Source organism: Pseudorasbora parva, chromosome 20 (genome assembly GCF_024679245.1).
Source record: "Pseudorasbora parva isolate DD20220531a chromosome 20, ASM2467924v1, whole genome shotgun sequence".
NCBI classification, from domain to species: domain Eukaryota; kingdom Metazoa; phylum Chordata; class Actinopteri; order Cypriniformes; family Gobionidae; genus Pseudorasbora; species Pseudorasbora parva.
This window is the reverse complement of record NC_090191.1, coordinates 23,206,757-23,220,328: the sequence shown is the minus strand read 5'-3', so window position 1 is coordinate 23,220,328 and position 13,572 is coordinate 23,206,757. Positions and strand designations below refer to the sequence as shown.

The 13,572-nt window shown below is 39.1% G+C and overlaps 1 protein-coding gene across 1 annotated transcript; it reads right to left on the bottom strand.

The window, feature by feature from the left end:
- Positions 1-1,838: 1,838 nt before the first annotated feature.
- LOC137049102 (thyrotropin-releasing hormone-degrading ectoenzyme-like) lies at positions 1,839-12,454 on the bottom strand. The gene is made up of 3 exons (XM_067427488.1): positions 11,348-12,454; positions 6,194-6,467; positions 1,839-2,060 (listed from the first exon to the last, which is right to left on the bottom strand). The coding sequence occupies exons 1-3, from the start codon at positions 12,034-12,036 to the stop codon at positions 1,839-1,841; spliced, it is 1,185 nt and encodes a 394-aa protein (XP_067283589.1). The 5' UTR covers positions 12,037-12,454.
- Between the last annotated feature and the right edge of the window lie 1,118 nt (positions 12,455-13,572).

Below are 13,572 nucleotides of genomic sequence, written 5' to 3'. Positions count from 1 at the left end.
CTTTAAGTTTCATAAAATCAGTTCGGTTAGAGAACAGACACTACAATTAAAAACTGAACGTGTCTGTTCAATATAATGTGATTTAGCCGCTGACGGAGTGTCACAGCAAAAACGCAGCAGGAGTCAGATTAACGGTACATTCAACGTAATTAATTAGCTCTAGTGATGAGAGCTGAGGTAAACGCGTCCACGCTCACGGCTTTCGTTCACAGCATGTGTTCAGTCTGGCACGTTTTAAGTTCATGCCTTTGGAAGATTAACTTTTAATAGCAATTCATTTGAGAAGCTGAAATTCTCACTTTGCTCCAAACAGCTCCGTTCAGATGAATGCCGCGGCTGCCTGAGCTGAGAGCTGTGAGTGCGACCCCACTCCCCATGCGCGGGTTGAAAACATGCGGAAATAGCTCTGGCTGTAGTCTTTAGCATCTGGCCAAAAATTCCTTCGATTACGCAAATTGACGATATTTGCATCATCGGAGGAATTTTTCCAGAAATAAAATGCATAAATCTCTTGTCTCAGGGGGATATTGGGGGGGGGGGGGGGGGGGGGGGGGGTATATTCAATCATTCGAATATACTCCAGGGTTTTTACTGATAGAAAGCTAATCACTGAAGTAACCCTTTAAGTGCAAACTAAATGTTATGTTTTTTAACACTTAATTGCATGTTATTTAGAAATAAATACAAATATATCATAGCTTACATTTATATTAATGGGATAATTCACCTAGAAATTTAAATTTTGCCATCATTAATTCAACCTCAAGTTGTTTGAAACCTGTATGGATTTCTGTCTTCTGCTGAGCATGAAAGAATATCATTTTTTCATACTATGGAAGTCAGTGGGGCCCATCAACTGTTTGGTTACGCATATTCTTCAAAATATCTAATTTTGTGTTCAAAAGAAGAAATAAATTGATACAGGTTTGCAAGCAATAGCAAACCATAATGATCCAACCATACAGTCAATTCCCAAAATCAAGTCCCCTACATTATTTTCTTGTTTCTAGAAGCCGTTTTGCTCATAATATAACACAAAAGAAAAAGAAAACACTATTACAACTTTTTCATGCCCATTATAAGCACTCTTCTTTTTCACAAGGTAATGCATGCTTACATTACATTACCAAAAATGCTACATTTTCCTCATTACCACTTCTTATTTTAGATTTATCTGTAGATTTAGTTACGGATTTAAAGTTCCTGATAGAATATCCATCTTAAACCATCGCTGTGCTTTAGAAATATATTAGCTGGTCTAGGATGGTCATTAGCTGTTGCAAACTAGCAGACCGACTGCCATGTTCCTTAACACACAGCTAATAGCTTAAGCTGGATTTACCAGAAGGTGAAAACGAGAAGGAAAGAAATTCAGAAAGAAAATCATTGAGATGTAGTATGTGTGTGAATATTGAGAGGGTCTTAACCTTATTAGCAAACAGAGCAAATGCTTCCCAGAGAGCGTTTAAGAGAGTAACATGATTAATATTACATGCAAACACACACATTTAGAGAGGAAGTGAGCAGGCGGGGGAAGAGAGCGACAGACAGAGGCCCAGAGAGATTGATAGCTATATTCAAATGAATACAGAGAGCTGACAGGAACCCAATGGAGCGAGACAGTCCACCACAACCACACTACATATACAGTACCACACATATCATGGTGTGTGTGTGTGTGTGTGTGCTCTAATTCCCAAGACCAAACACCACAAACAGCCTAGAATACTTTTGGGATCCACAAATGCAAGAACTGAGTTGCTGTCGACACTCCTTCACCTCTTGACACGAGCACAAAACAGGAAGTCACAAAGAACCGGCTGGCAGTACAAATGGAACTATGAAAAATCACTCGCTTTCCCGTGAGATGAACATTTATTGCCCGTTCCACTGCAGCCAGACAAAGCTGAAGGCATTTCACCGCCAGTCTTACCTAATTTAGGGAGGGAATATTTGACTTTGAAGTAATCCTGGTAAAACGGCAGGAGTCTCTTGGTGATGTGCAGAGCGTAGTCCCCCGATCCGCTCTGGATGGCGTCAGGCCTGGCGTACAGCCGAATCTACATCAACACAACATCGGAAGAGAGGGAGGACAAAAGTCAAATTGTGCCAGGTGCTGAATGAACACTTGTACGGCTCTGGTTTATTCCTAACCTGAATTCCCTCAAAGGATAACTGTTCGGGATTTGAAAGACTAATCTTTGGAGAATATGTCTGCCAAATGCCAAAATCTGGCTTGGGAATTTTTGAGTGCACCCGTCATCCAGGATGTAAAACATACGAAGATATTATTGTCACTACAGCATGACAGAAATCATTCCTTTTTTTTAGAGAATTAGTTTTGAACAGGCAGACCAACCATGATGTCCAAAATTATTAAACAATAATATAATCCCCATAATCCTGAAGAAAGTTCCAAAAGTAAAGTAGTTTCATTTAAAAAAATGTCATAACTGGACATTTCAGGGAAACAACAGATTTTTAAATATGTATCAGTAAACTTGAGAATGTATCTATTTTTCTATTATTATTATTATTTTTAAATCATGGTTTGTTATGTTGGTTCACAGCATAACTGAATAATGTGTTGTAATACGTGAAATATGAAAAAGAATGGTAAACATACTTTCAAAATCACAAGGCCATTGAACAAAACTGACAATTAGCTGTTGTGCTTTGCTGGAGTCATGACTTCTTTAAATGACCTGCACTTTTAATAAAACTCTGTTATTGAACTGCAGCCAGTGAAAAATTTTACCGGTATATGATTATTTCCATCCATTTTAAAGCTGTAGTTTATTAAAATAACATTTTAGACATTTGTCATCAGAAAAAAAAAATTGATTTCGAGGAAAACAAAAAGACAAAACATTTGCATTATTGCAAAATCCTTTATTCTGTATTTACGGTTTTATGTTTGTGACAGAGAGAAAGAGAGAGTGAGGAGAGAACAAGTCTAAAAGGGAAAGTGTGTGAGGTGTGGCTCTGTGGGAAATGTATTCTCACAGTAAAAATGATCTTGGTCTGTTTTAGCCGAAGGCTGATGAACAGCACAGCTTTCTGAACGAACATCCATCTACTCAGAATGAATGTCCTCCTACACTAACAGAGTTACTGAGCAAAACAAGCAAGAGGAAAGCCTTTGTTTCAGAGCCTGGCAGCAATGCACATTGAATTATGTGTTGTTTACCTCACATGTTGCAACTGTATCGATCAGCTACTGTCTGATATATGTCTGATTTAAAGATGAATGGACGCCACTTAGGGCTGTGGAAATGATTCTAAGCTCAATCAGATCAATGTGACTTTAAAACAACCTGTAATTAGACAAAGCATTCAGGTTGACAATCAAGAGAAGCTTTATTAATCAGACATTGTGGAGATTGTTCAATCCGACTCCAGTGCGGACTGCTTTGTTTGTTTGTTTGTTTGTTTGTTTGGTTTTATTGAAGGCAGCTTGACAGAGACTTAAATGAGGTTAATTGAACTCAAATAGTGAGTCTCTCAATGAGCGGCTGCTCAACATTGATTCACTAAAAAGCTCTTTCTGATGAAAAGATGAAGCTCGGAAGATGACAAGGAGCACTTGACCTGATTAACAACCTGTTGAGCTATTCCACTATATATGTCTGTATACGAGAGATACTTCAGGCGCTTCACAAATTCATTCCTTTAAAGATTCAAACTGTGCCATAGAAATGAACATGTAAAAATTGTACAGCTTGTGATGTTTAGACCAGTCAGAATGGTTTACCAGCACCAAAACAGCATTAAAAAAAACCTACATAGACATTTCAAGGCATTTGCATTCCACTGCTAAAATCATCATTTTGTCAATTAAATGCAGTAAACAAGCTTTTCTGATCAGGCTGGGTAATTTTATGAATACGTAATGAGCATAGTATAGTGGTGTTGAATGTTGATTAGATATCACAAGAACATTTGTCATTTTAATGATACGATAAATAAAAACGGACTGACACTAAACCAGGGGATTTAATAACGGCTGCTACAGTGTTATGAATTGAATATAATGCTTTGAGACAGTCAAATAACCAGTTTTTATAACAAACAACTATTATAAGACAGAAGACACCAGGTAAAAAAAATGATGTCTGGTCAGAAACATGTCTGTTGAGCATTAGTATTTATTTGTGTGAGAAATTATGATGCCTCAAATTCTGAATTAAGTATTTGTTTTTGTATTATATAAATATACATTGTAGAGAGAGTCTAGATTATGACCAGTTATGTATGGATGGATGGATGGATGGATGGATGGATGGATTGACTGAGCAATCTGTAGTTTAATCGCAGAAAGTTCTCAAAAAATATCTTTGACATTATTACTCCTTTTAACATGCACATCAATATGCTAAATTTTAGGGAAAGATGAATCACTCAGCTCCAGATTCTATAATTCAATAACTGCATCAATAACTGTATATACTTCATTAATTCATGGTTTTATAAAGTTAAAATTCATGGTTAATTCACCACCACCATCTACAGCATTAAAACACATAACACACAATGCTCACACAACTGCTGCCGGCTCTGCCGTGATCTTTACACGTGTGTGTGGCAGATCAGTGTTTCCCCATAAACCCAGAGTAATAAATCCACTCTGCTCTCCAACGTTCCTCTCCCACGATCTTTCCTCTCGCCGAATCTGTATGATGAATGGAGCGAGGGGGCTACCCTGCCGCTTTAATGTGATTGATGGGGGAAGCTAGCAGGCGGCTAACCGCTACAAGCCACAGTGTGGGTATAAATGCCCCATATAGAGGCACACTACAGTCAGCATGGCAGAGATGATTTGATATAAAGGAGAGCGCGGTCATGCTGAAGGAGATAGATTAATTACACTAATATGAGGAGGAGGCCGGCCAAGGGCACACAGCAGAAGCCCTCAGGAAGTGTCTAATATGACAGCAGGACTTTGACTAAACGTGATATCCGTAACGCAGATCATAAGATGAAGCATGACAGATGAAGCTGCTTAGAATGTGAGGATTCAGTGACATAAAAAAACATTTAAGTGCATGTGGTGAAAGTGATGCAACACACACTTTATATTACCTTAATGGCTACGGTTCACATCAAACAAGTTCCTGTATGTTATATAAAACCTGGAAGAGTTTGTCATGAATACAACCCTGATCATAGCATAAGTGGACACCAGTTGCACACATGTCTGCTACTCTTTTAGTAGGCACGGATATGACTGTGGACTCTGGACTGATGTTAATAGAGACAACCATTTCCAATATCCATTGTGTAACCACTATATGTTGAATATAGCAATATAAACCTATATAAATATATATGGATATATATATATGGATATATATATATGGATATATATATATATATATATATATATATATATATATATATATATATATATATATATATAAAGTTTGGATGATGCACAAATTACTTTCATCAGAGAACATATCTTTGGACCACTCAGCAGCAGTCCAGTCCTTTTTGTCTTGAGCCCAGGTGACATTTTTCTGACGCTATCTGTTGTTCAAGAGTGGCTTGACACAAGGAATGCGGCAGCTGAAACCTACAGTATGTCTTGCATAAGTCTGTGTGTAGTGGTTCTTGAAAGCACTGACTCCAGCTGCAGTCCACCTTTTGTGAATCTCCCCCACATTTTTGAATGGGTTTTATTTCACAATCCTCTCCAGAGTGCGGTTATCCCTATTGATTGTACACATTTTTTTCCCCTACAACTTTCTCTCTATTAATGTGCTTGGACACAGAGCTCTTTGAACAGCCAGCCTCTTTTACAATGACCTTTTGTGTCTTGTCAATGGTCGTCTTTTGGACAAATGTCAAGTCAGCAGTCTTCCCCATGATTGTATATATATTTTTCTTTTTTTTTTTGCTCAGTCAAGTATATGTTCTGTATATGTTCCGATTCTCTCGGCTCATTTGCCATTTTGGATGGACTTTAATACTGAGCTGAGTGCAGTGCATTCTAGGATTGCCTTGACTTTGAAGCTTACATGATAATTTGGCAGATGAGGCAGAAAATCTTCTAGAATGGCTTTCATTCAGAAGCGCATCTGTGATGATGCTTTAAAATGCTGCTTTCTGGGTTTTAGAAAATAGTTCAAATAATAAAATCTCAGTATACTGTTCATACACTTGAGTTTTGGAGGCTGAAAACGCGACTCACCACGACTCCATTGTCTGTAACTGCTTCTCTGTAGGTGAAGTTGCACACGGCCCAGGCCAGGTAGTACGTGGACATGCGGGGCGTCCTGGAGAAATGATTGGTCACCCATCCGTCCTCGTCCGACGTCGAGGCCTCCACGGGCATGTTGGACAGCGACTGATACGAGCTCTCATGTTTTAGACTCACTCTGAATGTGGCTTTATAGATGGGCTCGTCGAAACACGGGAAGGCCTTTCTAGCGTGAGTCGGGGAGAACTGTGTCACCGCAAGATACCTGCAGAATAAAAACACGAGAGAGGTAAGATGAAAGAAAACGCTGCTGAAATATGTGCTATTTAACTAGTCCAGGAGTCATTTCACCTTAACTTCATTACACTGGTTGTCACATGATTTCCTGAATGTAAATTAGCTCTGTCTGCCATCGCTGTGTATTTGTATCACACTAATGAGCTTCCTGGAGTGAAGATGGACAAAACTGAGCTGTTCAACCACAGCAACTAAATCACATCAATGTTCGACATACCATAAGAGATACTAATGATATATCTGATATCCGTAAAGATGAACCCATCTGTGACAGCACAACGTCAACAAATTGACGAAGGCAAGACAAAAATAAAAAGCTGTCAGACTGATCTTACATGTTGTAGGATTGGTGAATTTTAAGTGAAGCATTAATAATCTACATACAGACACATCTAGGGCATCAGAATCAGAAGTGAGTCTGAATATCAAAGTTCAGAATCCAGTTAGAGAGCGGGGAAGAAGTGATCTGCATTCCAGACAGCCGCATTAACGGATATTAAAGCTCGTTTCAAACCTCACGGGGACCTTTGACTTCGCCACCCACAGCATGACCAGCAGACGGGGGGAGGAGGGCTGTTCGGCTCGCTCCTGCGTTTCTGTCACAACATTTTACTCTCATTAGTAGCTTTTCATGACATAACAATCTATAACGAGTCTATTATGTGCCATCTGTTTACCTCCTCTTCATATAATTCACATTTATAGATGCTGATACCTTTTAAGCATCTTGACACTATTTAAAGATGACAGAGGAGACCCAGGCAGGAGGTGATGAGAAATCAGACACAGGAGGAGATTCTACAGGGATGCCAGAGTGAAAATCCCTGCAGTGAAACACATGGAGGTGTTTGAGTTTGCTGGAGAGGTTTTATACCTCGAAGAAGAGCGTGAAGAGGAGGAGGGAAAAAGTGTTAAATCTCTGAAAAGCCCAGACAATCAGATCAGAACGACTCTGTGCCCACGTCTAATAAACTATAAACGCAAGTATTTTCTCAATCATGCGAGATCCCCGTCGTTCACTGTTCATGAATACACGAGCAGCCAGCAGGAGCTGATTACTCTAAACTCAACGATCTTCACAGCCTGTGGAGCGGAGAGCTTCTGTCTGAACATTATCATATACTGAGTTTACCTCAAAGGTGCTCTTCAATGGATATATCAAGAGCTCACAATAGAGTTTAAAGAATCGCCTTGAGTCCTTAACATGCTGTGTTTACAGCTGAAAGCAAGTAGAAGATTCAACAGTTATTGGAAAGACAAGAAGCAACTGGTGGACAGACAAACGGTTTATGAAGTGTGTCCATAAAAGCCAAGCCTTCAGGGTAAAACAAGGCTTAAACATGTCTCAGATACAGGAAAACCCGGGGCAAAGATTCAGACATGAGCCATTCTCTCAGAGGACAAAGAGTCAGAAGACAGAAAACAAGAGCAAGAAGTTGATATTCAGTGCTGTCTAACTGAAATCACTGTGAATATGAGGCAGTGTAAAACTACAGCCAACACACAAATGAGCTTCTGATAATCAACACTGGATCTTAAAGAGTTATTTAAGATTATAACTACTGATCTGAAGATTTTCAAACATAAAAATGGGTTGTCTTGGTATAAACAGAAGCTCATATTATATGAACTGAACACCTTAATGTTGATCATATTGAGGTATTATGGTAGTAACCGCATAAATAGTTTATGTATGTTAATCTAACTTTGTGGGTGTATGAAAGTTTATCACTGTACTGGAAAACGTCCTATGATTACGTGTGAGTCTCAGTGTCTGACAGTAAATGAGTCATTGTGTGCAGCGTCAGACACCCAGAGGTTACAATAGCGTTCAGATCTGTGTGACCTCTGACCTCCCTGAACACTGACGAACAGTTACTGTCTGAGTTTAAAAATACATGCAGATAATTATTCTAGACTAGGAGTTACAGGTGAACTGCCTAACCTTGAAGGGTTAGTTCACCCAAAAATTGAAAATGCTGTCATTAACTAATCACCTTCATGCCATTCCAGACCCATAAGACCTGAAGTTCATCTTCGGAACACAAATGAAGATATTTTTGTTGAAATCTGATGGCTCATTTGACACCAATGTCATTTCCTCTCTCCAGACCCATAAAAGGCACTAAAGACGTCATTACAAAGCCCATCTCACTACAGTGGCTCTACAATCATTTTACAACAACTACTCATTTTAAAACAACAACTAAATAATAACTTGTATAGAGATGGCTGATTTCAAAACACTGCTTAGTGAAGCTTCGTACCGTTATGAATCAGTGTATCGAATCAGCGGTTCGGATTGCAGAAAGTCACATGATTTCATTAGTTTGGCGGTCTGACACGATACGAATCATGATTCGATACGCTGATTCATTAAGCTCCGAGGCTTCAGGAAGAAGTGTTTTGAAATTGCCCATTACTATATAAGTTATTATTTCATTTTTTTTTTCGCACAAAAAATATTCTTGTTGCTTCATAAAATTATTGTAGAGCCACTGTAGTGTAACGACGTCTTTAGTGCTTTTTATGGGTCTTGAGAGAGGAAATGACATTGGTGTCAATGTATGGAGTATAATAATCAATAATAATACCTCAATAATAATACATTTACAAAACAAAATTCATAAATGCACAGCACAATTCCCATTTATAAAACCGGATTCGTAAATTCAAAACACAATTCATAAATGCACAAGTAAAAGCATAAATATTCCCCAAAATGCTCACACAAATGCATCTTACCTAAATTAATAAAAAAATCTTTACACAAATATGTATATATCAAGTTCTTGAATAAATTTCTGATCACGCATTTATTGCTTTTTATATTTTGTGAATAAATACAATGAGTGACTAAATTTGTGTTAAGTATAAACTATTAGTACTACATATGTTAATGTAGTTTAATAAAATGAGCAAAAACCAGAGGTCAGCCCTACAGGTAAGATGAAATGTAAAAAGTGTTAGTAATAAGCTGAACATCCAGAGCTACAGAAATATTGTAACCTGTGACTAGCCTATGACAAACTATAAAGAGATCTAAAAAGACCACTTAAGTTACTATTACTATTACTATTACTCTCACTATACAGTTATAATATTGTTTTATATTAAAGTCATTTTTCAAAGATAACATGAATAAACAGTGTATGTGCAACTTTGGTGAATAAGACAGGAGGCTAACTGGGTAGCTGTATTTTGTGCAAACAACATAAATCATAATTTTGTAAAAATTGTAATCAGGTGCTAGAAAAAGAGTACCCATTAAAATGTCTTTACATAAAGGACATGAAACAACCGATCACGAAAGAATGCACAGAACAAGCGCAGAACTGAGCTTCTTGAGTCTATTCAGTAAGGAGCGTTTTGATTGGTGGATTAAAAGCTCACCATGATTGGCTAAACAGAACATCCTCCAAAAAAATATGTTTAGGAATCTTAACCTACCAGGAAGGTCTCAAAAATCCCACACACAAATTCAAAGCAGTCCACACACGTGTGACGATTTGCAAATGCAGAGTCAACAATCCATAAATACATGCAACATCTTTCATAAATGCGTGATGGAAATTAATTTAAGAACTTGATATATACATTGCCTTATATGTAAAGATTTTTATTTTATTTAGGTGAGATGCATTTGTGTGAGCATTTGGGGAAATATGTATGCTTTTACATGTGCGTTTATGAATTATGTTTTGAATTCACAAATTAGATTTTATAAATGTGAATTGTGCTGTGCATTTATGAATTTTGTTTTGTAAATGGATTAATATTGAGGCTGATCTGGCTCCATATCAATGGAGGCTTTTCTGAGCCATCAGATTTCAACAAAAATATCTTCAAATGTGTTCTGAAGGTGAACAAAATGGTTTCTTATGGGTGTCGAACAACATGAGGGTAAGTAATGAATGACCGAATTTTTCTTTTTGGGTGAACTAACCCTTTAACTAAAGCCTGGATTTAAAGCTGGCAATATTATGAATGAAGAACCAGAGATTGTTGTTTCTTTTGGCATACGCTGTAATAATATTTGGAAAGCAGCATTTATCTCCATGACGTACTTTACACTTTACTGACATTCATTTGCACATCACACGCCACTGTGGACAGATCAACACAAATTAAAACCAACCTCAAAAACTTTTGCATGGCAACCACATTTTCAACATTAATACAATTGTTACTACTGCCATTAACCTCCATTTATATCTCATGTTCATTTAATATGTTTGTTTTTTTTAAGTGAACATTACTATTGAATCTATTATAATTTGATCCAAACCATATAAATACTAGTTAGGATAATACCTCACGGGATATTATTAGACTACTGCAAAATAGGGATTTGTTGGTGTTGTAAAATATGCCAATAAACATCTACAAATCAATATCAGACAGCATCGTCATAAAGTTCGCAATACAGCTGCTGCAGTAAAACTGCTAAATTGAGGACCATAAGATTGCAGCTTTTACATTTGAATGGCATCATATTTATTATAATTTTACAGTAACATAAGCTAGGTATGTCATGGTATTTTGGTTACTGTAAACATTTCTGTTACCGCAAATAATTAGCCAAAAAAAGGCTTCATTTTGCATATGATTGAACTTAAGGCAGCATCAGTAGTTCCCATGATCAGGGTGACGATTGTAGGGCCCCCGGCCTTAGGAGGGCATTCAACAACCTGTACCGGGGACCTGGATACCCGGATACCCAAGCAAAGACCCTGCCCATGGTAACATCTGAACATTATATCAACCATCAACACCTGATCAACGGATGAAAGGCTTTGTTTTTTTTAATTTTTTAATTTTTATTTTTTGAGACTGAAGCGCTTTTACCTTCTTTCTCCATTCAGCACGTATGAGCTGCGGAAGAAGCCCAAGAGCTCGTGCTCGGTGTGCGCGTGAAAAGTGATGTTGATCTTGTATGTTCTGAGGGGCTTCATCTCTCTGTGCAGCGCGATCACAAACACCTGCTTGGGCTGGTAGTGGAAGCGGCGCTGGATCCTCATGACGCCCGCTTTCTTACTGTCCGAGTACACCAGCACTTTCTCCAGCTCCAGCCGGTCCGTGTGCAGCACGATCAACTTCGTGGAGTTGACGCATTCGAACTCAATGTTCACCTCGCCGGAGAAGGTGAAGTTCTCCATGTACACGGACAGTCGGAGGTCGTAGTGGCGAGGGCGCAGGGTGGCCGGTAAGCGCAGATGTCTCCAGGGCTGCTGGCCGTCCTCTGTGTCTCTATGACTGATGTTCCCGTCCCGGGACTGTTTCCATTTACTGTTGCTGGAGCCGTTCGCGGCCAGAGCCCCGCTGCTCTCCGCGGCGCATCTCTCGAAGCTGACGCTGAGCGTGATGGCGATGGCCGTGACGATGATGAGGGTGAGGATGGAGATGGCAAAGCCCAGCACCAGCCTCTTATTAACAGTGATGTGCTGTTCGGTCGTCCGGGGCCGGACCACCACGCTGTCGGCCCACTGGTCGGACAGAGCCCGTCCGTTCCTCATGCTCGCGTCCTCGATCCCCATTATATGCCGACTCTGATGTGTTTTATATTCATGATCAGCCTCCGTTCATGCGACGCAGCTTCGAACTGCGAGCGGGCCGGTTTAAAGACGAGAAACGAGGAAAAGATCCCGCGAAACGCGCAAAGCGTAGAGTAGAATAGAGAACTGATGATCGATGATCTCGAGACTAGACTGCTGTGAAGCAGAAGTTCGTTCGGTCAGATGCTGGAGCTCATCGAGTCCTTCCGCTCATCCATTCCTCCTCTGACATCAATCTGATGTGGGTGAAGGTCCAGCACCTGCTTCCTGATCAATCTCTCTCTTCTCTCTGTTCATTTCTCCTGCCTCCTTCATCATCATCATCCCTGTTTCTCTCGCTCTCTGATGCATCCTCTCTTTCAGCCAGTGGGCTGTGCGCTCTCTCTCTCTCTCTCTCTCTCTCTCTCTCTCTCTCTCTCTCTCTCTCTCTCTCTCTCTCTCTCTCTCTCTCTCTCTCTCTCTCTCTCTCTCTCTCTCTCTCTCTCGCTCGCTCGCTCGCTCGCTCGCTCGCTCAAATTAAGTCCAGTAATTCTGTCGACATGTAATGTTCAGTTAAACCACATTTAATTAAACAGTGAAATATTAAGACAGGCTGATGTGGCTCTCTCCTCTTTCACAAATCAAAATTGCTGCAGTTGCATGAATATAAAACAGAATAATAGAACTTACAGATGAGACATGTACATGTCAAAATATTACAGGGACGCTATGACAGTATTTTCAACAGTGTTTATTACACATCGCACGAAACAGAACATGTCTGTTGTGTATTTTCACAACAAAAGCGTGAAATGGAGGTGCGATTATTAATCAAATAAACTGTTGATGTTGTGTGGGGCAGTCAAGTGAGAGATAATATTCCTTTTGAATACCTGCTGTATGTGTAGTCAGTAAAATGGAGCAGTTTGGTTTTTTGCAATAGAGTGTTATTTCAGTGTCTGTTAGGCTGGGAAAGATTTCCGTTTTATAAAACCAAACAATAAAGCGCATTCACAAACCGTAAATTTAGTAATTTTGAGGCCGCTGTCCGTGGTGCTGAAACAAGCAGGACCCGGGTGCAACTTCAGCACCACTACAGCCCCACTAAACGAATTGAAAAAATGGATTTCAAACAGGTTTTCCCGAATCTGCCATTGGTCGAACAAAGATATAGCCCCACCCCAAACTCACATCATTGGTTGGCTGATTCTCAAACATGTCAGCCACTTGTCACAGAAATCAAATCTCATATGTTTTACGCATAGTAGTTTCTGGATATCAAGATTAACATCAATAAAATGTTTGAATATTTGTATATTTTAATATATGTAATATAGCTTATTTTAAATGACACTCTTCGGCTTTAATGAGTTTGGCCATTTTTACCGCATGAATACAATGATGCCATCTCTTATCACAAGGCTTATAATGATCCTTAGTAGCTAACCCTGCAAAGATTATATATAGATCAATATCTCTCATTTTTCCATAAATTATTCATAATATAGATGTAATGAAGTCCTGAGGAGGTAATTTCTG